The sequence below is a fragment of the Thermobia domestica genome, chromosome 8 (genome assembly GCF_964235325.1).
Source record: "Thermobia domestica chromosome 8, izTheDome1.hap1.1, whole genome shotgun sequence".
In the NCBI taxonomy this organism is placed as follows: domain Eukaryota; kingdom Metazoa; phylum Arthropoda; class Insecta; order Zygentoma; family Lepismatidae; genus Thermobia; species Thermobia domestica.
The window spans coordinates 107200765-107228409 of record NC_137461.1 but is presented as its reverse complement, the minus strand read 5'-3'; the positions used below and the strand labels follow the sequence as shown (position 1 = coordinate 107228409).

General features: G+C 34.0%; 3 protein-coding genes across 5 annotated transcripts in view; 2 read left to right on the top strand and 1 right to left on the bottom strand.

Annotated features, from left to right (window-relative positions):
- LOC145693128 (uncharacterized) overlaps nt 1-7286 on the top strand; it is a 37464-nt gene extending 30178 nt beyond the window's left edge. Inside the window, exons 3-4 of one of the 2 annotated variants that reach the window (XM_081768856.1) lie at nt 62-304; nt 6717-7286. In XM_081768856.1, coding sequence (XP_081624982.1) covers nt 62-304; nt 6717-6905 — 432 coding nt within the window. In that variant the 3' untranslated portion in view covers nt 6906-7286. The remainder of the gene's footprint in view (nt 1-61; nt 305-6716) is intronic. The other variant, XM_081768855.1, reaches the window with a different exon arrangement.
- galene (potassium two pore domain channel subfamily K member galene) overlaps nt 1-27645 on the bottom strand; it is a 222863-nt gene that overhangs the window by 139258 nt on the left and 55960 nt on the right. The window lies entirely within an intron of this gene.
- LOC145693129 (uncharacterized) overlaps nt 23764-27645 on the top strand; it is a 32112-nt gene continuing 28230 nt past the window's right edge. Inside the window, exon 1 of the mRNA XM_081768857.1 lies at nt 23764-23889. Coding sequence (XP_081624983.1) covers nt 23883-23889 — 7 coding nt within the window. The 5' untranslated portion in view covers nt 23764-23882. The remainder of the gene's footprint in view (nt 23890-27645) is intronic.

The following is a 27645-nucleotide window of genomic DNA, read 5'->3' as shown; positions in this document are numbered from 1 at the left end:
ATTTATTTTCCTTATATTACGTATTAATAATTATATAGTGATAGTAGTCCATATTTTGTAGGAGGAATCATCAGAAAGTGTGAGTTCTTCTCAAAAGGGGTTAAAGTACAGGTCAGCATGGACATTCCTTCAACCAGCTACCATGGACGAAGTAACTGGGGTAGTTGATATCTACCAACGTACACAGAAAGATCCAGTTGTCTTCAAAGGGGAGCTGTGGAAGATACGTCCTGGTAATTATGATGTACTTCTCCACTCACAGGCGAAATGTGAAGAAGCTGCCAACGAACTCGAGCCTGATTATGTAAGTACAAGTAATTTATTTACATTAGACTAGCAATATATAAGTAACTTTAATGCAAATTAGATCTTTCTATAGTACAACATACGGTACGGTAGGGTTGTATTGAAGGCGAAACTTAATATATCCTCGATGTAATATAATCATCTATAATCTAACTTCACTCTGCAACTATCTGTACTGAACTCAAGAAATAAAAAGTATTCATGTTTTTTTGGATATAATCTATGGATACAAACAAACAAAAAAGTCTAGATTCTCCTCAGTATTTAAAAAATGCGCGAAACAATTTTCTCACAAAGAAATAGACGGCTAGATGGATTCAGCAACATATTCTATAGAATGTTGTGTAATAGTACCCCTAACATTATGTCCTTCTGCACTACATTATTGCTTTTGCGTAACTACGTAGTTATCCATCCTAGCAATCGTAGTGATCATTATCAACTCGGTACACCTCATTGTGCCGTAGGTACCTCCTAGTATAATGTTTATATTAGGTTAGTGGCATGGTGGTACTTTGACAGTGATATGTATTTTTTCTAATGAAATGGTGATACCGCTAATAACAAAATTGAGTGTGCGTACCTACATAATAAGGTTCAAGGGAGTCCTTTGGAAGTTCCACAGATTCTACATTTATTCAAGACATTGGGAATAATAATGGTATAGTTGAAGCGGAAAAAAAATATTCGAGCAAAGTATTTTAAAGTATTTAGTGATGCATTTGTCCGAAGCTGTCACTAAGTTGATGTTTGAAAACAAATGCTTGTTTATGTTGATCGAGAGATCAAATATTATCATTATAAGCAAAATCAGTGGATCTGTACAGTGGTGAATGTTCAAGACTGTCAAATCTATACTAAAACAAGTAGTTATGGTATTTGTTTAAATGTCTTAGCATAAAAAGTTAAAGTCATACTTCAGTCGATAATTTAAGTCATATCCTCTTTAGGCTTACAGGAAGTCAGTTGGTCATAGTCTCACGTAATAAGCCTAAATGTTAATTGGTTTGTAAGCGCTCTTCATTATACAGAAAACTGTCTAATACATGTCTAACAAAGGGACATTTAAAATGAAATGAAATCTTTAAGTTTTACGTCTTGCGATTATGCCGGCTAGGCTAAAGGAAACGATGATGATGAGAAATAAATGAAATTGTGAAATAAGGAAAGTGGAAGGAAATGGGAGAACCTCGAGAAAACCTACGCACACTGTGTTTGACCATCACAAAGTTCGCTTGGCGTGGATCGAACCAAGAAATCCATGCACCAGAGGTGAGTGTTCTACCACTGAGCCACCGTGGCCCCAAAGGGACATTTAAGTCCTTAATAAAAACTTTAAGGTCAGTGGTAATATGCAGATGATTTCCTTTGAATTCCAAAGATATGTGTCCTATATGAGACAATGTTTGGATGTTTGAAAATTGTCCTGCGATTAACCCACAAAGACCTTTAAAAAATGTTCCACAGGAATCCACACGAACATTCTGGACTTTGGCGAACATCTCGTTTTCTACAGAATATCCACAGGACGTCGACTGGCAAAAATTGCATTTCCGCTCAGTGTTGCCACTAGAGGAGAAGTTCATTTTCAAATTCGAGACCAGACGAGAAACTTGACAATTCTCGAATCGTTTTTAAAACCGAACAATACATTTCTCGAGTTGGCAACGATAGTTTATACGAGTCTTAAATATCAAATATTGCTTTAGTGTCACGTGATTCATAGTATAAAAGCTATAAATGATAAACTGATTGTACGAATACAACAAAGATTATTTATCAAAGTTTAAAGATACTCAAGTCATTACGCAATATACTTCAATAATAAATATTTAATAAATCTTGTTAGATTTTACCCTCCAGAGACCTTTCGTGATGCGGAAAGGTTGTGTTAACTTCTAGATGAAATTAAGAAAAAAAATAAATCAGGGCATAAAACTTTGTATAGAAATCCAAGAAAGTAGACGGGAAAAGGTTTCCGAGAAAGAATTCTTTGAGCACGAGACAATTGAGACGAGATAATAAACATCTTATTTCTCATCTCGGTGTTAATACTACGTCCCACGTCGTAATATCTCAGGAATGACGTACCTTTACTCAATGAACGTTCCTGTTTTTATGTCTTTTGGCGTGTTCCATATTAAGATTAATACACAAAGATTTAAGTGTATAACATTGTGTATGTTGTGTAATGTATGAACTCATATAATTACTGTTGTAGGCTATACTGTACTAACTACCAATGTTTACATTATCAAATGTTATTTATCTCACTTAATCACCCAACTTGTAATTTCCGTCATTATTATCCTTGTGAATCAGAAAAAAAAAACGTATTCATACAATATAAAATTAAAACAGTCATGTGTAGTAAATCTGCAATTAAAAGAGCATCCAATGGTGTCAAGACAGTACAAGGTTAAAAGAAAAGTTTAATCCGTCAAATAATATCAAAAATAGGAACTTAACGCGTTAACAGGGAATCTGAAAGTTACATCATTACTATAAGATATTCACGTAATAGTCACATATTCTACTCTTTATTATTATTATTATTATTATTATTATTATTATTATTATTATTATTATTATTATTATTATTATTATTATTATTATTATTATTATTATTATTATTTTTGCTACGCAGCACAACAAAGTCTTCCTATTAATACAGTTAGTATATATTTAAGTGTATTTTTCAATATTTCATATTGTGTTCTTAAAGAATATTGTTTTATATGCCAAAATATGTATTTTTTTTTAAAAAAAAGGCAGTATTTTTTTCTTTTTTCATAATGATACCCAGCACTTAAACGAGGCTCACGCTGAACTGAGTTCTATCTTATGACTGACCGCGAGCGACGTAAAATTCAGCATACACAATCCCGAACAAGAACATGCCATGCCTACATGTTATTGAATTCAAAAAAGAAAAAAAATAGCCTGCATGAATGTTGCTATTTTAGACTTTTTCTTTTTTTCTATTTTTTTCTTATATTTATTTTAATCTAATAGATTACTTAGCAATTTCACAATTGTATATTGAATTTGTATTCACCTGTTGTAATTGGAGCAATTGGCTCTGTAATAGGTGTGTGTGTTAAATAAATAAATAAATTTGTATCAAGATTTCCCTTTGCCAGGAGAAAGGGAATGAGAACGAATCTAGATTAAAATAATCTCACATGACCGCTAGGTAAGACAGACTAGAAGAGTGAGAATTCTATAGTCTTTTTACTCTTCCTAAATTTGCAAGCCAATATGAAAAACTACGTGCTAGCAAGTTATCCTATATTTCAAAGCTGGCACGAGGACTGTGGTTGTGCTGGTGTGAGGTAGGCCAACTCTAGTAAAACGCGTAGAGAATTTCAACTCCACCAAATTGAACTTGTGAAAATAAAATGACATTCGTATTCCAAAACCCACTGTACTCAACACCGTTGCCTCTAAGTCAAGCATTTCAAAAGAAACATGTAATAATAATGAAATTTAGCGTCCCTTCTGTCTTCAAAAATTGTTCAGTAGATATGAAAAAAGTCGACTAATATTGGGAGTTAAGACTTTTCCTATAAAAGTTGGCTTTGGATACAAACCAAAATTTTGTCTTCTTGTGACTTTTTATGATTTTTAAATTCAAGTGTCACCTTTGCTTTGAATTCTACATTTAAAAAGCGCCTTTAAACATTCTCTACTTTCGAGTTCTATATTCAGTCCGGGACTGGCTATCTTCATTAGTTTTTGAACTGACATTTCATCGATCGCCAATAAGGTTAAGTTATGCAACCCAACACATCATAAAAGTAATGTTGGTTACCAAACCACCTTATCAAGTCCTAAAAGTTACTTATCTTGTCGTGTTTTGTTATACGGGTTGAGTAACTTCAAATTAGCAGGCAAGAATAAAAGCATCATAAACCAAGAATCATATACAAACAAATATGAATTATGTTAGTTTAGAATTTCGCTTACACCTCCTTCTCTGTTCCGGAAACAGTTTATTGTGAGCAGTGATGCCAATTTTGCCTATTTTTGGCTAAATCTAGCCTATTTGGAGAGGTATTTAGAAATACAAATGTACGAACAAATGTACAAATGTACAAATGTACAAATGTACAAATGTACAAATGTAAGCCATAGCTTTAAATATGGCTTATCTTATGAAATTATTTTGCCGTTTTTTTTATTAACCGTTCGATTAATTCTAATAATACTGTTTCTTTGAAAATAAAGTGTAATTTTTAAAAATTAGCCTATTTGATATTATATATTATTGTATTAATTGATTTCTCTAGACAAAGGGTGTGTTATTATGCACGAAACACTTGTTTTTCCTTCTTCTTCTCTCTCCCCACCCACAGATTTACAACTTCTCAGTAGTACTTATCGACTCAGAAAAAATTTTAATGCCGCTCCCATAACGATCCCGTTTGCTACTCTTTAATTATTTTTATTTTTCCCATTTCATTCTAAGAATGAAAGTTTTCTAATAAAAATTTAGTGAACTGTTCCGTTCTTTAAGCCAGGGAGAGGTTTTTTTTTTTTTTTTTTTTTAATTAAAGGAAACAAATAGTATATCTAATTAGCTTGAAAACTCTCAATGCAATCATGATGATTCATGTAGATCTCCGGAGAAATAATAAGTGTTTGTAAGGACTGGAAGAAGTTTTACTGAAAATTGGGATAATGGCAGTCTACACTAACACAACCAATTCACAATCTAAAGATGGTGCATCCAACCACTACCCTCGGAAGAGAGAGAAGGTCGTGATCCAGCTCCAACGCCTCGGCTAGCGGTGACGTCATTGGTGATAACTTATTGCAATTCAACTGATAATATGGCTGTTGACTTTCACAAATCAGATGAGTTGTTAAATGGATTTTATTGTAATTTAAAATCATGTATGCTGCTTGTTAGTCTTCAGCGAATAAAATTCAACATTTCAAATTTCACTAAAACTCACTTATAATCCTACATACATAAAAGGGGTTTAAAACCTACAATGTGGGTTATAGGTTAGCTGTTCAAAACCTAGCCATATTTCTGCGTAAAAATCTTATTTCTGAAGGTCATCTAGCTTATTTTCTTCAGAGGCAACACTGATTGTGAGTTTCGGATATTTTATTAGATCCTAACAACGTTAAAGCTATAAATGGCTGTTTTTGATATGATATCAGTTTAGTGGTAGTAAAAGTTCATTATTTACAGAATATATTCTTTCTTTTATTATATAGTGTCAATACATTTGAAATATGAAACTTGGTTAGAGTGTTTTTAACCTTCTTCCTCTCGAATTTTAATGACCTCCATAAACACTATCTCTATAAATAGATAACAGTTTTGTCCCACCATTTTTAACTACATTTTCAGAATGGTTTTGCTAGCACTAGTAAATTTTCAGTGAAATAATTTTGTTGTAGTACATTATTCTAATACCTCTGCAAACATTTCATTTGAACTAGAAAACCCATTGCGTCCACCGATATGCTCTTAGTCTTTCTTATCGAGTGATCGAATAAAGTTAATTATTGAATTCTCATATTTTCCCCTTCAAAATGCAGTAATTAAATGCTTTTTCGTATTATAAAAGGGAAAGAAGAGTAAAATGTACTGCTATTTCTTCACTAAAGTTGAATTATTTAAAAAAAATCCCAGGGAAAAAAGCCGTGAGAAAAGTTCATTTTTAAAACTTTTTTTTTTGAGCGCTTGCAGCTCTATTGTTGACCCACCAGTCATTTTACCAAAAATGTCCCGATGTCCAAAGTAGTTTTTGGCTTGATGATGAAGTCACAAGTAACTCCTCCAGTAGCGTCATTTCAGATTTGGCTTGGTGGGAAGACCCCTTGATATATGTAAAATTTCGCGTTTTTCACTGACTTACTACTATTCTATTGATAAAATCTATATAAATCTCAAACTCAGGGGGGCAAATGCCCCTCCCTGCACCCCTAAATGACACCCCGGAACCCCTCTCTTTATTAATTACAGTAGAACGTCTGTAATCCGTCACCTTTGGGACTGGAGGTATGGTCGGAACGCAAAAAATGGTCGGTTTATCAGAAAATACACAAAAAAATACGGATTTTCAGCACTAAACAAACGAACAGTAAGCACTAAAAACTGCATAGTATAGTACAGATAACATGCACAACGAAAGAAACAATACAAGGGATGACGGAGCAATAAAACGGATATATGGTAACAGCAAGTAAACAACAATGCCGCGACGGCAGTAAACAATGGCTCTCTTGAGTCACCGAAGAGTCGGGACAAGTTCGGCTCGAGCATGGTCTGAGAGTGGCGGACCAGCCGAGAGCGAACGAGAGGGGTTCTACTGTATCTACATAATATGATAGTATTGTATAAAAATATTACATATTTATATCATCTAAGACATTTACTTCTTTTTCAGGCAATGCTGGGAAACATAACAATAACGAACAACAGTCGCAAGTTCCGTCTTCAACTTCCAGGTATGTCTTTAGACCCTGAAGCAACCAACACCATCGTTGGAAAGACGTTATCTATTTCTCAGCAAGATGGAAGAACATTTGTTTGTGGTCGAATATACCTTTCAGTCTTTAACCACAATCAGTTTTAAATTTTGATCTTCTTTTATATAGGACATACTTATTAATCAGCGGATTTAACCATAGAGGAAAAACAGAATAATGTAGTGGAACAAGCAAGAAATTGTGCATTAATGTTATTTAGGCTTATTTTTTAAATATATAGTATTGTATTACAGTTATAATTATGACGTAAAACTGTAGAGGAATTTTATCTTTTGTAATAGCAATAAAATATATACACATATTAATCTTTAATCTTTTCAGTTGCCTTATGGACAATTTTTAAAAGAAGAAACATTCACGTTCTCCATATTATTCTATTTTCTTTAATTTATGTTTAATGCGGAGTTTTTCAATTTGAAATATATCTAGAGGAATACAGTACATTGGGGCTGCGGAAGGAGATTAGAAAGATAAATGTAATTAGAAACGGAAAAATATATATTTGAAAGATTATTTTGAATTTGGAATTTTGATAGACATATTTTTATTCCCATATCTATTGTCAAATAGCAAAGAATAGTAAAATTTTAAACTACTAAGAAATCAGGTAAGAAACAATTGAAATAAAAGAGAAAAGAAACTGGTTAAAACTGCATATTCAATAAACAGCAATAATCCAGTGCTAATTCCAAACTGGAAATTAACTATCGGGATCGCTGGAAAGAGGATTTAATAGTATTCTCAATTGCCTGGTTTGCTGCATCTGTTTTTCTAACATGAGTGTTATGTTACAAAGAATAAAAATTGAAGTAGGGTAATTCAAGTAGGTATGAAACAATTAAAATTCTTATTAAATAACTGATGAAAGTACAAGAAAAGTGTATTGGGCTCAGAAAACATATGCACATTATGCACATAACTTTGATCCACCACTATAAAGGAATAGTTAAAAAAGATACACATGTAAGTAAATGCTTTACCACGAAGGTCCTGACTCTACATCTTCTACCTTTTCAACATTCTTTATAGACTGACATACAGGGTGTCCGAGAAGTCCTTCCCTGATTACAGAAATTGATAACTCAGGCTAGAAATAAGATAGAAATATGAAACTGGTGTTGAATTGTTTAGAAACTATAAAGGTTTTTGTCTGTGTTAGGTTTGTTCTGTTTTACCAAGTCTCAATTTTTTTTTTTTTTTTGTTTTAGGTTTGTAGTACGTAAGTAAGAAGCCCAAGAAGCCATGCCAACCAACCAGGAGAAGGCACAATGTGTCCTGTCGTACCATGAGACACGATCACCAACCACGGTGCAGAGACAGTTCCAGACAACATTTGGGAGGACTCCACCTGATGTCAAGAGCATTAAAGCCTGGTATGAGAAGTTCAAGAACACAGGGTCGGTGTTCTGACGAATAACCACAGTCGTTGCATCGATCCCTCCAGTGATGTTGGCTAATGTGTGGATGGAAATTGAATATCGCCTAGATGTGCTACGTTCTACCAAGGATGCTCATGTGGAAGTGTACTGATGTGACCAAAACTTTTCTTATTTCTAGCCTGAGTTATCAATTTCTGTAATCAGGGAAGGACTTCTCGGACACCCTGTACTAGTACCATTTTAGCATTGCAGTTGCACATATAGATTTATATATGATTGTTGCTATGTTACCAGATTTAACTTTGCAAATAATCATCCAATAACAGTTACTGAAAGTTCGGCTATAAATGTAGTAACTGAAAATACTCAATTTTCAATTAACAACATACATTTGAAAGCCAACAGAAGTATTTAGATAATACAGTAGTTTCGAAGAATAATGTTGGAAGATATTTGAGAAATACTTTAAAAATAGTGTTTATACAGTAAGTTCAGGGTGGCCCAAACTCTAATCTACCTACCAATTTCAAATTGTAAATAACTACTGAATGAAAGGAAACAGAGTTACCATTTATGTTTTAGATACATCCTGCCATTTAATCATATTGCAAGATGTTAAATATGCTTACTCAAAACTTGAACGATTTTACGCAATCTTATCTCAAAATCTGATACAACATGCTGGAGCATATTCATTGATATGACAACAATTTCCTGTTCTATAGCTTACTTCATTTTCAAAATATAATAATAATAATAATAATAATAATAATAATAATAATAATAATAATAATAATAATAATAATAATAATAATAATAATAATAATAATAATGTCGATAACGTGAAGAAGGAAATATATTTTGAAAATTTAACTTTATTTTTATTTATTTACTTAATGCAGATAGAAGTCTAGGCATTTAAGTTAGCTAGAAATATTTTTCATGCTGCTGTGCTTGCTGAGGTTTAATGAGCCCCATCTCCACCTGAAGTTGAGGTGAGCCCATCCTGTATTTCCAGATGCAGAAAGCTGGGTCAGTCCGCTCCAGTGGCAGCTTTAACGGATTGCCCGGGTAGGCACGGGCCTACCCCATAATTTTGAAAACTATATAAACGCTAAAAGATACAATAAAGAGTAAATATATTTTCCACTATTTATATTAATAGTAGAAAATTATTTAACAAATAGCATCAACCACTACGTAAAAGTAATTTCCTACTTTCATTAATCAATCCAATGTGTATATGTATCCATAAGCGAGGGAGCGGGCCTACAAAAAATTAAAATCCTAAAGCTGCCCCTCCGCTCCTGCTTAATGGATAGGTTTTGCGCCACCGTGTATATGCATTTAAAATAAAATGAAGGTTGGTTAAATATGTCTGAGTAAATTGGAATTAAAACTACGACATTGGAATTAAAACTGATATCAAATGCATATACAGGCTGTTTCAAAACAACACCAACAATGTTTGGGAGGTGAATCCTGACACCAAGACAAGGCAAAAAGTATAGACCAATTTGGGTACACAAATGCTTCCTTTCGGAGTTATAGGCTTCCGAAAATATGTAAAAATGAACTTTAAAGGTCCATAGCTTCAATACTATGGGACCTACCGTAGTCGGGGCAAGATTTCACTTAGGAACTAATATGCGTTCTATCCAAAACTTCATGTTTCAGAATCCTAAGGTACTCACGCAACAATTTTTATAGAGGGTGTTTGGCTATTGGCATATAATTTGAAGTACTAATCAACTATCTCCATAAAAAATGTTGTCGAAGTATCGCAAGATTTTGCAAGATGTATATTTGGATAGAGCACATACTAGTTCCTAAGTGAAATTTTGACCCAACTACGGTAGGCCCCATAGTTTTGGAGCTATGGACCTTGAAAGTTCATTTTTTCATGTTTTTGGCAGCCTATAACTCCGAAAGGAAGCATTTGTGCACCCAGGTTGGTCTATACTTTTTGTCTTATCTTGGTGTCTGGAATCACCTCCCTAACGTTGCCGATGTTGTTTTGAAACACCCTGTATATTGCAGCAGAAATACGTACTACTTCTTACTTGTGCTGATGCAATACTTGTCTCATTTATTCCATTGCCGAATTTGTGAATTTGCAGAATTCGTTTCAACACTAGATGCATTTATAATGCATAAAAGCACACAAGAACATGAATGTGATGATTGGAGATAGCTGTTTCTCTTCCTATTTTCTTTACAGCTGATTCCGATTAGCAGTAACTCTTACGAGGTTATTCTTCGCTACGAAGCAGCAAGGGCCATCGAATTTCGTTCGTGGCACTCAGTTCAGTAATTGTTCCGGAGGAAAATGTCCAGTCTTTCAACATTGTAGGTCCTTGGACAATCCCATTTCTTGTTTAATTGTCTCTAAGTAATAACGGTCCAATTTACCATTCTCAGTTTGCCGGCCACTAAACTCATTATCAAAATTTATGTTTGTAAACAATCAGGTGATGAAATACTTAAGTTATTAATACCAAGTTATCAATATCAATACCATAGTTTTTTATCCTGACCAAATAACATCTGACCGATTGTAAAACATCTTTTTTTAAAAAAAAATATTTGGATATCTGAATTGTATACAGATTCCAAACATCATGACGAATTGTCAAGAGACTCCAGTAGGAACTCTAAATCCTTTCCTAAACCTACTGGCACTTCAAACAGCTTCTTTCCTACTCGTAAACATACTAAAAGAATCCATGTGCCATAGCCGTTAAAGAAAGGAGTGCCAATTGCTTCCGCCTGAAATCATCTTTGACGACAGGGCTCTCGAACTTTGATTTGATTGAAACAGTCGTAAACCAGAAGTAATGGGGAACTAACTTGTGACGTACGGGAAAGCCAAAAATAACATTTGAAAACGAAAGACATAATAACTTCAGTCGTATAAAAGCGCTGGCACAGCCACAAAGTGGGTCACATATGGAAAGCTGTTAATGTTTTTTCTTTGAAATGGTAAGTTTCGTAAGTAATTCAGTTATAAACTTTTGGTTACAGCTCCAGATGGTTCATTGTGACGAAATGGATATAAGGTCTAATGTCAAATACGAAGTTGATATTGGAAAGTTGCTGAAGAGAAATGAATTTATAGTGAGCCAGAATACAGACAAGATAAAAAATAAATCAGTAGAAGTAGTGGATCTGAAAAATCGATATGGTTACAATCGTGGTAATACATTTATTTCAAGAATCCATATTGGATTTCAGTTGTACTTCTAGTAGTTATTTTATTCTCTTTTTAATTCATCGAGAGAGAAGAAAACTTTTTAAGTAAACACATTTTTTATCTATTTCTTCTTCAAAGTTATGCAAATTCACTTCCGAAGAGGAATTCAAGAAAACGAAGCAATGGTGCATTAGCGTAATACCTGGTGGTTCCTATGCGAGTGTAATAAATAAATTAGTGCAAGAAGTTTAAGAAAGAATGAATGGAAAAATAAGAAGAAAATGTGAAATATAAAAACGTTGAAATGCAAGAAGGAGATAATGATAAACATACACATTTCCAAGGATTGTTCCACTTTTCTTTCTTTAAGACAAATGAGAGGACTGTAGATCATAATATTGGATACCAGTGAACATTATATGGAGCGGTACGAAGTGAAACTGGTATGAACTTAGCAAAAGTTTAAGTCAGGATCCGATAATGTGTCAATAGATAGTGAAACATTCAAATGTTGACGGATCAACAAGTTAATAGAAAAACTTAGGACCATGTATGTAACTCAGAAACATGGAATTTTAGATAAAGCTATTAAATTGAAAATCATGTCTTACACTTTTAAGTATTATAACATTAATATTATTGTCCATTGGATCCTCGTTTTCCGGCCATAATACATATAGAATACTTTTCTGACCTCAATGATAGCTTAAAGAAACATGAGAGTCAACAAATTAAAATACTTCGGACGATTTATTAAAATACTTCGGTAACTTGTCACGTATGAGGGTAGACGTCTTTCGGCGACCACACTGTCCGGGGTATTGGGGAGAAGAAATGAATGGGAAAGGATAGAAGCGAGCTGGGATCATTATGTGACATATCATCCTACTATTGTCTGGTGTGAATGAGGAAAAACTCACCCAGGATATCTAGCCTGAAAAAGCTACTACACTTTTTCGACCGAGTGTCCCCACAGGGAACCGAAGCCGAAGCCACAGACACCAAAGGCGAGAGTGTTAGCGACTATGCGGGGCCACTATTCGAACGGTTGGAAATGTAGTAAGTGACGTTTTCTTCCAACATTTCTGTTAGAAACTACTTTATGCAAAAGAAGGGTTTCATGTATGTATTTCAATTTTGCAGATTCGACTGTGTTAGATATTTATTCTTCTTCACGTTAAAGTGTTATTGCTTAAGTGAAGAAGCAGCAATGCTATAATGTACACTACGTGAAGCAGTTTGGTTTGTCATAATGTACCCAAAGTAGAAACTGAAGTTTGAATTTATGTATTTCTAAACACTCTATTGCTCACTCAAAAACTTTAATGCATAAATATTTAAGTCGAGTAAAGTCATTTAGTTTTATTTTAGTGTTGTATTCCAAGGACATGTTAGTATTCTGCATTCTTAACATTATACTAACACGCTAATCTCAATAACACTGCGGGTAGTCTATCAAGCAAGGATAATATACATTATTACTCCCATAGAGATACATGGCTAATCGATTTTTGATTGTCAGTACCAAAGAATCTGTTGGATGGATTACCTCTTTCAATGAACTCAATTCTTAACCCTGGCCAAAATTAGTGCTGATCCATTAAGTATTTCTTAAGATAATGTGTCTACCCGGATGGACACACGGACACACAGCAATACACTGTATTAAGGAATATTTGGTAAACAGGACTTTGGAATTGAAAGTTATGTTTTACAATACAAAGCAAAATGTTACGAATGAGTCAGATTCTTAATTAACGTGCTTAATGGTCGAAAATGAATTGAAATGAAATGTAACCTAATTAATGAAATTCCACAGTTACGCTCTGTAAGGTAAAGGAGAGAAATGATAAATTACAAGTGACTAATGCGCAAACAACTATTGAAATGAACATAATAGGATGGTATGGGATAATCACGGGAAAACTGAGTGAGGTGTCTTCACCATAAACTCATATGGCCTGGAATCGAATGAGACACACCACATCTCTTTATTTATGGAATATATATATATATTATATACGTATGAGAAGTGTTCAAGGATTATTGTCAGTGATATGGGAGGGAATTTATTTTTCCACGAAGTCACCCATTACAGAAATGCAAATCGCCCACCTTCGCCTACTACAGCGAAATTCACTGACTACTTATTTTATCACTTGGTACAAGGAGACACTATCACCCAATTAACTAATCATATCAATATCAAACTCCGTCGGTGTTTGGCCTTTCATCTGCAAATATTTAATCACGGCACACACTTCAGTTTTCCCCATTTTTGCAAACCGAATGCAATTGCTACCTGCAAACCACAGAGAACACTACTAGTATCAATGACATACAGTACTTCGGCGCACTTACTTTTCAAGTTTTAGAGTACAACATTACAAATGCAATATTTTTGTTCAAGTCCTTCTATTTCGGGGACATGTAGATCTCGATGCAATAGTGGTTTAACCAGAATTAATTTAAAGATGAGAAACATAGACTTAAAGTTTCCCATTCTTCTCTGAAAATTATTTCACATAGCTTATATTTGGCAGCTAGTACAACAAAACTCTCACATAAAATAGTGCACTGTAGATTTGGACTAGGAGTTGAGATTTAGTTTGCAATTTGACTTTTATTTATGTGGTGAACCTAGGTTTGTTAGACCACTACTGCTCCCATGTCCACATGTTGAGCAATTCTCTAAGGGGCGCTACCACATGGGGGTCCACCGGGTCCAGACTCCTCCCAATAAACTTCGTAACTCGGCATACACTTTCTTAGTAAAATTATACTTGTTTAGCAGGAGAATGACTGATGTAGGATAAAAACTTGATCTTGTACTTCATTTGTACTCTTCTTCTTCTTATACAGAGTGGCCCAAAAACAGGTATACACTCTCGTGCTCATCGGTCATGACATTTTATATCATTTACTTATTGTTATCCATACAGGTATTGACTTAGTTTCTTCCTTATCTGTTCTTAATTAATTTTCATTTATATCTTAACCTCGGAAGAAACCAAAGAAAATAAATTCATTATCTCAATAAATTAAAATGTCATACTTGATCGACGCTATTCTGTATACCTACTTTTGGGCCACCCTGTACAAACAATCTTCTGATTTTTTTCTGAGAATATAGGTGCCATTACATAACAATTATGTACTTATCGTCTGTTCAGGTTTCGAATAATATCGATCCAATGCTACATAGACACAGTGTCTTGTAGTACTGGACCCCTTCCTTAAAAAAAGAAAAAGAAAGAAACAATAAGAAAAAAATTGGATTCCTCCCAACAAAAATTTTTGGGTGCGCGTTTGACTCCTCTTTATGCATAACACAAGAACAAGATTCAATAAATCGCTAGTAAGACAAATGGCTTCTCATCCGTAGTAAAGCTGAGTATTATATAAGTTATTAGACACGAAAGAGAGTCCTCGACCTATCTGAAAGAAGTGGGAGGAACCTGAAAAGAGCTTGGCATGCATTACAAGAGTAAGAGATGGAACACTTATGCAGCTATCTTATTAAAATATCATTAACTTTCACTTGTAGTAGAAGCTTTAAGTAATAGGTCAACTCATGCACCATATATGTTTGTTTATTGTAATGCCTGTTACCAGAACATTACGAGGAATTCAGAATGACCTACAAGATCTTAGTTCCAAAGTTAGAAGTATATTTTCAAATTTTGTTTATTAGTTCGAGAATTGTTTTTATAATTGGATATACTCGTATAGTAGAAATTCGATAATTCGAGCCTCAATAATCTGATGTTCTGCATTAATCAAGTCCACCAATAGACCAGAGCGCTAACAAATAGGGTCACGCACGAGACGAGACGAGAATACTCGTAACTGATTTCGAGACGAAAGAGAAAGCTCTTTCAATAGAAACAGATATATTTTTTCGAGATGTGACATTACTTTCATGACACATTTTCGAGCCGACACAACCTCAATTCTCGCCTTATCCTTCAACAAACAGAAATTCCATTCCGAGCCTACACTAGAATTCTGTTTCATGTACTTATATCTACTAACAACAACAACAGGAGATGTTAGCTACATTTTTATTTTCAACCGATTTCAAAGAAAGAACTGGGTTCTCAATTTAATCCTTTTATATACGAGGAGCAATCAAAAAGTTCATCGACGAAAGACCTTTTCTTTGGTATCTTCCGAAGTTCAATCGTTGCGTTGGTTTTGATAGCTTCTACGATGGCGAAACGGGTACCGATGCTGTTTTCCTTAAAGCATTGTCACCTTAAACTGACTTTAAGTCTATTAAGGTAGGCATCTGAAGCAGTTTTTCCCAATTTGTATAAAAACTTAATGTTGGCGTGTTGCTCGAACTGCGGCAATGGACCAACTGATCACCACATACTATTCCGTTTAGATACATTACTCGTAAACTGACTGTTATGACCTGTTCACACTTGTCATATTCATAATTAGTCAACTTAAGGACTGTACTGTACAGTGATTGTATCACAAATGCCAAAAATACAACAATATTCCGGCAACTTTTTGATTGTTCCTCGTATATGTTGTAGGTATGTTTACACATAACTTTAACATACTTGCACCGATTCTTTTCTTGTTAAGGGGCGCGGTGGCTCAGTGGTAGAGCGTTCACCTCCTGTGCTTGGGGCCCCTGGTTCGATCCCAGTTCGCGCTATATGGACTTTGTGGTGGACAAACACCGTGCTCGTGGGTTTTCTCGGGGTTCTCCCGTTTTCTCCCACTTTCTTCATTCCACCATTTCACTCATCTCTCATCATCACCGTCTCCTTTAGCCTAACCAGCATAACTGTGGGACGTAAAACTTAAAGAATCTCAACTTAAAGAATTTCATTTTATTTTTATTTTCTTGTTAGAAAGAGCATACCTTCCTGCTGGTCAAATAAAAATTTCATTAGAATGTAACAGGGCCGTAACTTGTGAGGGGCAGGGGAGCAACTGTCCCTCCAGGAAAACTTCCCGCCGTTCGAGGGGGGAGGGTCACTTTAAGACAAAATTTTCTTACTCCATGTACGATAAGAACATGAAATTATAAATGAAGCATCAAACAGCTTCACTATATTACATAAACAAAACAGTACACAAAAGGAATATAAAACAAAAACGAGTCGTGGGACCATTTCAGTTAGAAAATGTGTACTATTAGGGGCCTTAGAAATAATATTTATTCGTATGGGTTTGAGATTTCTCAATATTGTCCCTTTAATTAATTTTTCACGTATGGAAGGGGCCCAGGGGCGTAACTAACGGCCCCGCAGACCTTGCCGTGCGGGAAGGGCCTACAGTCTCCGGGTGGCCATAAAGACAGAGAGAAAAATGGAAATAGTTGGCCCAAGAATTAGAAGTACAACTTTTTCTTGGGGGCCCAAATACGCATATTAACGTTTGCGCCCCCCCCCCCTCAGAAAAAATCTAAGTTATGGCCCTGGGATGTAATGATAGTCTTCGGAGCTAGATGATAACACACCTCAAAGGGTGCTGTGTTGAAGTCGGTTAAGATTTTTTGTTGAAAAAAAAGTTAATCCGACTGTTTAATTCAAAGAATGTGAGCTACAATTAATAGAAATCTCTTTCTTACATATACGAAGTTAGAAGTACTTGGGGAAATTAGAGTTAGACATAGTGGCTCAGTGGTGGAGTGCTCTCCTCTGGTATAGTGGACAGCAACTTGTCCATGAGTTTTTTCGAGATTCTACAAGTTTCCTCCCACATTCTCATTCCACCAGGTTTACCTAATCATTTTCATTTACTATCCGCCTCCGTTACCCTAAAGGGTTTAATTGTGAGACGTTCATCTGAAAATTTAATTTTATTTCATTTTCCAGAAGCTAGATTAAAGTAAGAGCATACAAATTGTTGCTGAATAGAACTATATTCTTCATAATCTCGAAAACCAGGCATGATAATTTACCTTCTATCATGACATTTTGTACAGCTCAATATTATGTATTGATTGATATGTTTTACCTTTGGACGGCGTTATATTTAGACAAAACTTAAGGTATTAAAAATAATTATAATGTTGGGGCATATCTTATTAACCATGGTATGGACTCTTATCTAGTTAGTGTACTATTGAATAGATTGATGATCGTATACTTCAGTATTAATTTCATCTGAAGTTAATAGATGGCGTAGTTACCATATACAGCGTCAATTTTTGTAGTTTACAAAATAGAAATTTTGTCTATTTTCTCGAAAACTACGCATGCAAATTTAAACTCACCTTTATCATTTTTCTGTTCAGCTCAATAAGAACTATCTTTTTCATTTATGTCTTTGCACACACTTTCTTTTCGTTAAATGCTAATAATGTTGTTGGTATTATTTTATATTCTCTGCTTTAATGAACTCTAAAATATTTTAGAATAAGATTGAATGAAATTAAGTATACCACCGAACAAAGAAATGTGTTGGAATTATATTGGTAAGTACAGACGTTGAGTTTTATCTTCATAAAGCACGTCTTCAAGTTCTCAAATACCATTCAAACTTTTTGATATAATCTGTTTTATTTGACCAATACATTTCTGGTTAATTAGAACTAATCACTGCAGTATACTTCCATGAAATGTTGGTGGCACAGTGGTAGAGCGCTTACCTTTGGAGCGTGGGGTCCTTTGTTCGATCCCTGGTCAAGTAAATTTGTGGTGGATAACATCGTGTTAGTCGTTTTTTCGGGGTACTCCCGTTATCTCATACATTCACATTCCACCGATTCTTTCATCATCATTCACTTGTCTTAATCATCCGTCTCCCTTAGACTAAAGAGCATAATAGTGAGGCGTTAAACTGAAAGATTTCATTTCATTTTCATTTTTGCTACCATGAAATAATTGCTTAAAGCATAACTCGAGAAATATTCTTGATTGAAAAATAACATTGATTGACCATTTAAAAATTAAAAAAAACGACCAAATTTCTTTTAGGTTTGCGCAAGATGCAAAATGAAACTAAGCTCTTCCAATACGAACATACATATATTTTGACATTACTGATCAATTTTAGGACACATTCTGGAAGAGTAACAACTTCACCTCCTCTCTTGTGTGGATCCTACCTTATTCATAGTGTCAAAATTTCTTTGTAATTTAACAGTAGTGTTGCAGCAATAAACTTGCCAAAGGTTCGTTGTAATTTTACTAGAAAAGTTTTATAACGAAATAAAGTGCAGTTTCTATATAAAATAGTCTTGATAATTCGAATTAGGTAAAAGACCAAGACTACCTCGGAGTACCAAAAGTTCGGATTTAAATGTGACATATTCTATACTTACAGATCTTGTACCTTATAATAAAAGTAAACTATTCTATGTTTATTTTGAAACCAAGTTATTATTGTGACTAATTTATAACATGATGTATGTTAACTCAATTACGTTTTCTCTAACCGTATACTGAAGCTTCTGGAAATCGTTTAAATAGGAACTGTTCTATTTTTCTCCTCCTACTTCTAATAGTTTCCTACCATTGCAATACTCAAGTCATATTCTGCAATATATTTTTTTTTAAATCCGTTGGAACTAATTATTTATTTATTTATGTACTGCATAGAAAGAATTCGCTATTTAGTAGATTGTTGCTGTTTTTAGGGTTATCAGATTTTTTATACTTTCTTTCTTTCTTTTTCTTTTTCTTTTTTCTTTTTTTCTTTTCTTTCTTTCTTCTTCTTTTTTTTAAGGTATGTGATATTCATATATCTTTCACGACAAAAGGTGTCAGAAAACTTGAAAACTTGCGCGAAAAACTTAAGATCTGGCAACCTTAGTTGGTTCTTCCCTTCCTACGGTGACACATATTTCTAGCAGTGACATATATATTCCTAAAAGCGACATTTAGAACTTGTAAATACTGCTCCGTTACAATATAAAGATTTAACGATCATGCTACTAGTAATGAAAAGATCCCACGCTTGCATAAATTTCTAATTAAGCTTTTAATACTAATTTGAATATGCTGAATACAAACCAAATTTTAAAAGATGGGGTCTATGGGGTGCCTAGAAAAATGATTTCGAGTTTAGGATACAAATATATATATATATATATATATATATATATATATATATATATATATATATATATATATATATATATATATATATACGAGGGTAGACCCAAAAAACTTTGTCCTAAAGAGATTATTATTATTATTATTGTTATTATTATTATTACAAAATTTTTTGTCTCCTTCAAAGTACTTTCCATTTTATGCGATGCACTTCTCCAATCTTCTTTCCCGCTGTTTAAAGCACCTCTGGAACTCTTGATATCGTCCATTGTCCTCTGCGAAGCTCTTTTTACAGCTTTCCCATCATCAAAACGCTTCCCTTCTATCTCGAATTTTTCATATCAGAAAAAAGTCACACGGGGCTAGGTCTAGTGAATACGGAGGGTTGGGAACGATAGCTCATCCCTGAGACCAAAACCTAGCGTTCACAGGTGAGTAACAAACTTAGCGGCAACACGTCTCATTTGCAAACCCTCAGTCAAAATACTCTGGCACGAGCATTCTCAAAATACTCACTTCTGTCTGTTCAAAAATTTCACCGATCGTGAAATGACGATTCTCGTTGGGTTTTGGTGGATTTTTTCAGTGTTTTCGTCGTTTCAAAATGATGAAAAGCGCCCAGAACAAGCAGGATCTTTAACATTCATCTAACCACATTTAAAGCGCCCAAACCACTCGAAAATTTGTGTCCGATTCATAGCATCCTTCTTGGAAGCCTGTTGAAGCATTTGATAAGCTTCTGTTGCCGATTTTCCAAGTATGAAGCAAACCATGCTCTTTGTTCTTTTAAATCTACTATAAAAATTTCGCAGTTGTAAACGAGAATAGCTGAGAAAAACAACACTACGATCAAATCTACGCGAACACTGTTTGCGCAACTGATTTGGGAAGGTGTCTACTAGGCCCACCTAGCGGAAGAATCCTCTTCTACGTCTAGGAACGGCCGCGCGCTTTCAATTCGGCTTCTTTTGGGTCCCCGCTCGTAAATATCACAACTTTGAGATCATGTTTCTCGTGACCCCAAACTAATATGTTCAAAAAAATGTGTCCATTGAATTCAGAGTCCTCAAATTAGTCTAAAAAGCGCAATGAGAAATGTATCAAAACGTAGCATTTTTCACTAGTGTAGCATGATCATTAGATCGTTAAACGACAATAGTAAAAATGCAATCATCTGAAAATACTCTTATAAGTTATTGGTTGAATAAGCTTGCCTGGCAAGGAAGAATATTTCTATTGTATGAGCCAGGGTTCCTGTAACCTCTGTGATGGAACGGTTCCCTCCACTGGAGTGTAAGGTCACAATTTCGATTCTAATCTTCATGTAAATATTTTTCTCAGATTACTTCCGTTTCCTTTCACTTGATTGTTCCGCTACATTATTATCATCCATATGCATTTTCTTATTGTCTTCAGTAACCTACAGGCGAAAAGTACTTATCTTGCATAATTAATATTTTAGTTTAATGTCACAAGGTTATGCCCTGAATGACAACGGAAATAATGAATGATGATGGTCAAGTTTGTTGGGATTTTGAAGTAAGGGAGGAAATGTAAACACAAATGTATGATCTAACAGTTTTGTTATGGTTAAATAGTTGACATTCTTGCCTTTTGCGCGAGATTCCTGGGATCGCTTCTCGGTAGAGGTACTCGTGAATTGAAACCCACGCTAAGCAGTATATTTATGTCCCATAAAGAATTAGAGCTAAAAGGGAAAGAAAACTCCAAACAAAAAATCTAATATGCGTTTATATCTAAACTGTACAATCGGCAATCGACTAAGTACTTAGAATAAAAATGCTGGTGACAATTCCCACGACTCTGGTGAAATCAAAATTGCATAATGTCACTACTGTCGGTAGTAAAAGTAAACAGTGCAACGATACAATATTAGATTTCTCCCAATAGAGATGCTGGCAACTGGGATTTGAGTTTGGTAGGTTGGAATTTTATTATTATTATTTAAACCGGAGGCTATATGCGAAGCTACAACTTAAGCTGAACTCGAACCACCGTAATGTGTTCAAATTTCAAGACTTTCCCTCTGGGAATCGAACCCGGGACCTTGTTCACTAAAGGCGTGCGTGCTAGCCACTAGACCAGCACGAAGGGCAAGACTTGAGATTTGAATTGTTAGCATGCATTAGTCTAACAACGGATATTTATCTTCATCAGTAACTTAAAACATATTTTAGTTAAAATTAAGTGCATACTTTGAACTGCAGAATTTGTAGATTTATACTTTCGTTGTGGAATTGGATTTACTGCTGCGAGCCGCCGAATGCAGTGATAACTTAGGAATCTGGTGTCATTAGGCACTAGATCCTTAAGTATGCCTATGGTAATGTCTAATGTATTCACATCATACACTCTTAATATTTTTCAGTGAGTTACAATGAATCACTAGCCATGTTATATTTGTTAAATTATACTTCAGAATAATAGACCAATACGGTTCACGTTCACATTAATAACAGTTGTTTAGTAATCTTAATATTAATTGATATTTTAACATTGATCATCTTTTGTAATTCAACAACAACATATGACCGGAAATTTTTACAGATATCCCTGCAATTATCGGTAACGAAACAGAGATCTTATTATCATTAGCATGTTATTATTTCCTCTGATAAGCAAAGATTTCGTCTCAAAATAAAAAAAAATGAAATAAAATCTTTAAGTTTTACGTCCCACGGTTATGCCGGTTAGGCTAAAGGAGACAGTGATGATGAGAAATGAATGAAATGGTGGAATGAAGAACGTTCAAGGAAACGGGAGAACCCCGAGGAAACCCACGCACGAGGAAATCCACACGACGCGAGCTAGGATCGAACCAGGGAGCCCAAGCACCGGAGGTGAACGCACTGAGCCCCCGCGCCCCGATTTCGTCTCAGGTGGTGTATAGTAATGATATGGCCCAGAATATGTATGACATAAGTATTGAAAACTGCAAATAATAACCAAAATATGATTGTTATTATCACATAAAAGCAATTTTTTAAAGACCCATTTCTATGAATACAAAGCAAGAGTGAAACTTAAGTTTAAGGAATATTATTGTTACAAGCGCTAATGGCTTGGATTGGATTTGAGTTTAAGCTGCGAGATTATATGAGACGTGGACCTACAGCTTTACGTTGGATCCGAACTACATTTATTCCTGCCGAGAATCGAACCCGCGTCTGCTACGACGAAGGCGAGTACAGTATCCACATAGCCACGAGGTAGATCTATAAACAGTGGCGTACGCAGTATTTCGTCGCGGGTGTTCAAGCGACGCAGGTGTTTCTCTTCCTTTTAGGACAAACATTAAATTGTTTTAATATAGCCTAGTAAAATATAACTAGAAGTATAGTAAAGAGTTTTAATATAGTAAGGAGATAAACAAAATAAAGAAAAATATTAATAAAATCTTTTTAAAATAGGCAAAATATATTGCTTAATCACAACTTAATTAGCGTATGCTAAAACATTATTGTCTTAAACTTATAATGGAAAGAAAACTAAGAAAAAATGACATACGAAAATGACGTCCCTTTTAACACCGAGACTTATGAGATGTGAGCTTGTAGCTTAAGGTGGAACCCGAACCGTCGTAATGCGTTTAAATTTTTCAAAGGCTCTCCCACCAGGAATCGACCCCTGAACCGGGTGTAGAAAAGATGCACATGTTAGCCAGTAGACCAGTGTGGAGGGCTATGTTCTCTTCGTAGATTGAGAGTCTATAAGACATTCATTTCTAGTTATGTTAAAGTCCCCTAACTACTTCCTTTGCATATAGTAGTATGACACCTAATATGGGTAGTATTTAATAACCATAAACAGTATATTACAAGACTATGATCAAACACGTGACCTTGGGTTTCAGAGTCGGGTATCCTATTAGTAAACCAATGTGACCGTCGTTTGTACTTCAAAGTAAATAAGTGAAAAATCCACAAAACAATAATATCAAAAATCAGAAAACATTCTAGTACAAGGTCGAAGCTCAGCATGGGATATTACATAAATTGCGTGATTCTTATCAATATATTGAACAAAATAAATATGATTATCCCCTTATAAATGCCTGTTAATTACTCATCCGAAAAGGTAATGGCTACTCACTGACTGATTTGATTGACTGCACCCTTACGTAATCGTGTGTTGTGGTGCTTTACTGGATTGGAATAGGGAGCATTCACTTATAATCTGTTGGGTGTTTGGGTGTCTCGTAGGTGCATTTATTGAGGTCAAGATCGCTTACGTATCCTTTTCTTATTCCTTTCTTTCTTCTTTTTCCATTTCTTCCAACTTTCTTGTCTTATGAATCCTGCGCCACTGGATTCGCCCATCCATAAAAAGCAGGTTACTTTCGGTGTTGGCTGCCAGTGTTTGTGGTCATTGTACGAGAGGGGTCTTATCTCATCCTTTGAGAGGTTCTCACTTTACACTTCAGTGTTTCACATCAACTACAACACAATGACATGTGAGTTTATTTTGCTTTCTTTACTTTTTTTTTTTAATTCCATCTTAAGCAGTCACGTTTTCATGACTTCCACATAAATTCAGAGTAAACTTCTGTTTGTTTAATTTTAATTGGAATCATCGAAGCTTATTGGAAAAGTAATTGACTGTTGTCTGGAAGATCGTGAGTTCGATCCCAAGACATGTAGTTTGCAATGAATAAACACTGTTAGTTGGATTGAAGTTTAGGATCCTTTTTCAGCACGGAGACTGTGTAAAGTGTAGAGTTATACTACAATTTAAGGTGGAATACGGACTAGCGTAATGCATTCAAATTTTTCAAGACTCTCACCGGGAATCGAAACCGCGACCTCCGTGCACCAACGGTACACATGATAACCATTAGGAAGCGAGAAGGTTCAATAATTACTGTATTTCGAGATTTTATGTCGATTTCTTTCTAACTCGTTTGTAATTAACAAAAGGCAGGAAAGACACTTTACGCTGTCAAGGAAGTTGTCCAAAGAATATACATTCAGAACGTACTATCCCGATTCTAGCCTAGTAGGGCTGAAGAAACTTCAGTCTAATTGAATGGTCGCGGGATTCGAACTCAGAATCTCCCAATCACTTGTCGAGAATAATGTTTATCTACCGGCTCAGTATTTACTTATTATATAACATAAAAGAGAAAATATGCTGTGCTCAAGATTAATAAATGTGTAACGAAAAATATGAACCGTGTTTATTATACACAAACATGTTTGCAAACTTAAGTTGCATATGTACACACTTTAGCAACAAGTAACTTCTAAAATGATCTACCGTATTAAATATTAATATCAAGTGGTTCTAGTTGTTAGTATCCAGTCTGTAACATTCAGTAAGAAATAAGTTTTTAAGAACCAAATTTGGATAGATTTCCCGTCTTTTTATTATTATTATTATTATTATTATTATTATTATTATTATTATTATTATTATTATTATTATTATTATTATTAGTAGTAGTAGTAGTAGTAGTAGTAGTAGTAGTAGTAGTAGTAGTAGTAGTAGTAGTAGTAGTAAATAGTTAAAAATACGACTGTAAATAATTACAGTAAAGAAAACATTAACATTGCTTCAATTAAAAGAAAATCAGGATTGTATTTAAGAATGCTATAATATTTAAGAAATACCAGGAAGTTTGGACACAATACTCAGGTATTTTTAAAATAGAAATTACAGTAATGATGTTCGGTAGTATTAACGATGCTGATACTTACACAATCTTTATTTTTTTAGCCCATTGATATCTATAGGCAATTATTTTTGTTTTCTTTGACATTAACTGGAATTTTACTGATTTCTTCATCTCTAGTTAACTTCCTCTTATTTTTTTTTCAAATAAATTTCCGTTATTCCAACATTTAACATTACATAAATTAAATTTTTATTACTACATATTAAAATTTTAAATATAACAAAATTTAATATCTACGAAGTAAGGGAGTTATATTTTGAAGAAGAAAGCGGTAAAATCAAACCATTAAAATTCCAGAATATTTCCAAGAAAACAGAAAAAAATACTTCCCAATATAAAACAATGGAATAAGCAACAAATAGGTATTGTGCACAGTTAAGGAATCAATGAATCTTGAGGTGGAAATTGTTATTGTATTGCATTTCCCTGCAGCCGTATTAGAATATCTTACAGAATCCAAAAAGGGTGAGGAAACTACCTAATTCTGGTTCTTAATAATTGATAACTGAGGAATTTTGTGAGTAAATAAGTTTTGGAAATGGGTATGAGAAAGAACTCGAAAATTCATTTGAGAAAGCCAGAAAGTCGGTCATGGTTGCCCTATTACGTAGATAAAGTAGACCAATTTGCATTTCTTATCGTCCCCATTTGCCATAGTATTGGATACTTCAGTCACTAAGTACAAATTTTGAAACAATAAACATTAAGCAAAGAAAGAAGAATGTTAATAGTACGTGATATGCTGTTTCTTCATAAAATACTTGCGAATAAAATAACCTCAAATGGACTGTTTTCAAGTTTTCAAATAAGAGTTTCTAGCAGAAAAATATGCATAGATTCTTTAATAATAATAATAATAATAATAATAATAATAATAATAATAATAATAATAATAATAATAATATTCAAAGGCATGGATGAATTTAAGTCACTAATATAGAGGATGAGTGCAACGCACTTCAGTATTATTCTAACCGAAACGCTGAATCAAATAGATATAAGTATCTAGGCATTTATGGTGACAGCCTTACTGAATATGGAAGTGAATTTTGAACACTGTAATTGAGTAATACCATCTGTTGTATTTTATTCCAATATAAATAGTAATTAATTCGCTATAGTCTTCCTATTTAGCATACCCATCACATTTCATTTTTTCTTTTGCTGAGATAACCAAAGGAAACACTTATATCCATTTTGTCAAAATATTGTCTTATATTTATACTGTATGTCTCAATAATAATAATAATAATAATAATAATAATAATAATAATAATAATAATAATAATAATAATAATAATAATAATAATAATAATAATAATAATTAAACAACTAAGAAATATTTAAATTAAGATCTGACCTAAACAAGGATATTCTGGATGGAAGTTGCGAAAATTAAACTACATTTCTTCAATTCAAAATTTTGATAACTCCTTAAATAAAAATTAGAGTGAGTTACTGGTAACTCTACCACACAATTTTCCACTTATTAGAAGTACAAAAGTACAAAGGAAGTCATAAAATATATCTGGCTACCTAAGTAGATTATTTGAACCTTTCGATTTTCTTTTCAATATGCCCACACACCTAAAACGAAATCTTAAGAATCTAAAAATTAATTTAGCTACAGAATAAGAGTAGCAATCACTGAATGAAGAAGTGGTTCATTTAGAAACTAAAGAATTCACGAAGCCTGCCCACCTACTTTCTTTTAGAAACAACAAAGTATTCAAAATCAGGTAAATGAGACTTTTTTTTAAATTAATGGTATGTGTTATAACAAAGATCTTAACGCTGCAATGAGGATTCGCATCGGTTTGATTTAATTCTATTTACAGACAAAATAAGAAGAGTTTCCAAATGAAAAGTGCGTCAGTAATTTTTAATCTGTCTGTACATACGGTGTGATTTGGTCGCCAATTATTTTTCGAAAATATATTAAGTAAAATATGCAACAATAACTACTTTGCATTGGTTCTCTATCAGTTGCTTCAGCAACAAGAAAAGGTCGAAAACATTTTTTTAAAAATTACATTTTATGCAGATAGATTAGTCACTGCCTATGTTTTCTGTTTCGGTCTTCCTTTTCCTGAAGAATCTACTTTTTTCAATCTTCCAAATTATGATGTGCATAAATATTTGAATTCTTATACAACTCTACCCGTCTGGTTGTCTGTCGAAACGCATCAGAGTAAAAATGATAAGATATAGTGAGAAATGTTTTATATTACATATATTAGTAGAAGTGTCTCCATTCTTCGCACTGGAAGAATACAACTTAATGAATATAAAAGTAGAAATTTAAATATTGTGAAAATTACCCCCTTTTAGGAATAGGATTCTCGAGAACGCTAAAAACACTTCTTGGTTTACTTTTATTTAAGAGTTAATATAGGCCTACTGAAATTCACTTCTCCAACTCAACCTAATCGTTACATTAGGCATTGTATAAAGAAACGAAAATTTGACTATTATAAAATTGTTCACTCTTTTCCCCCCTTAGGAGCGAAATTTTCGTATACACTAAAACATCTT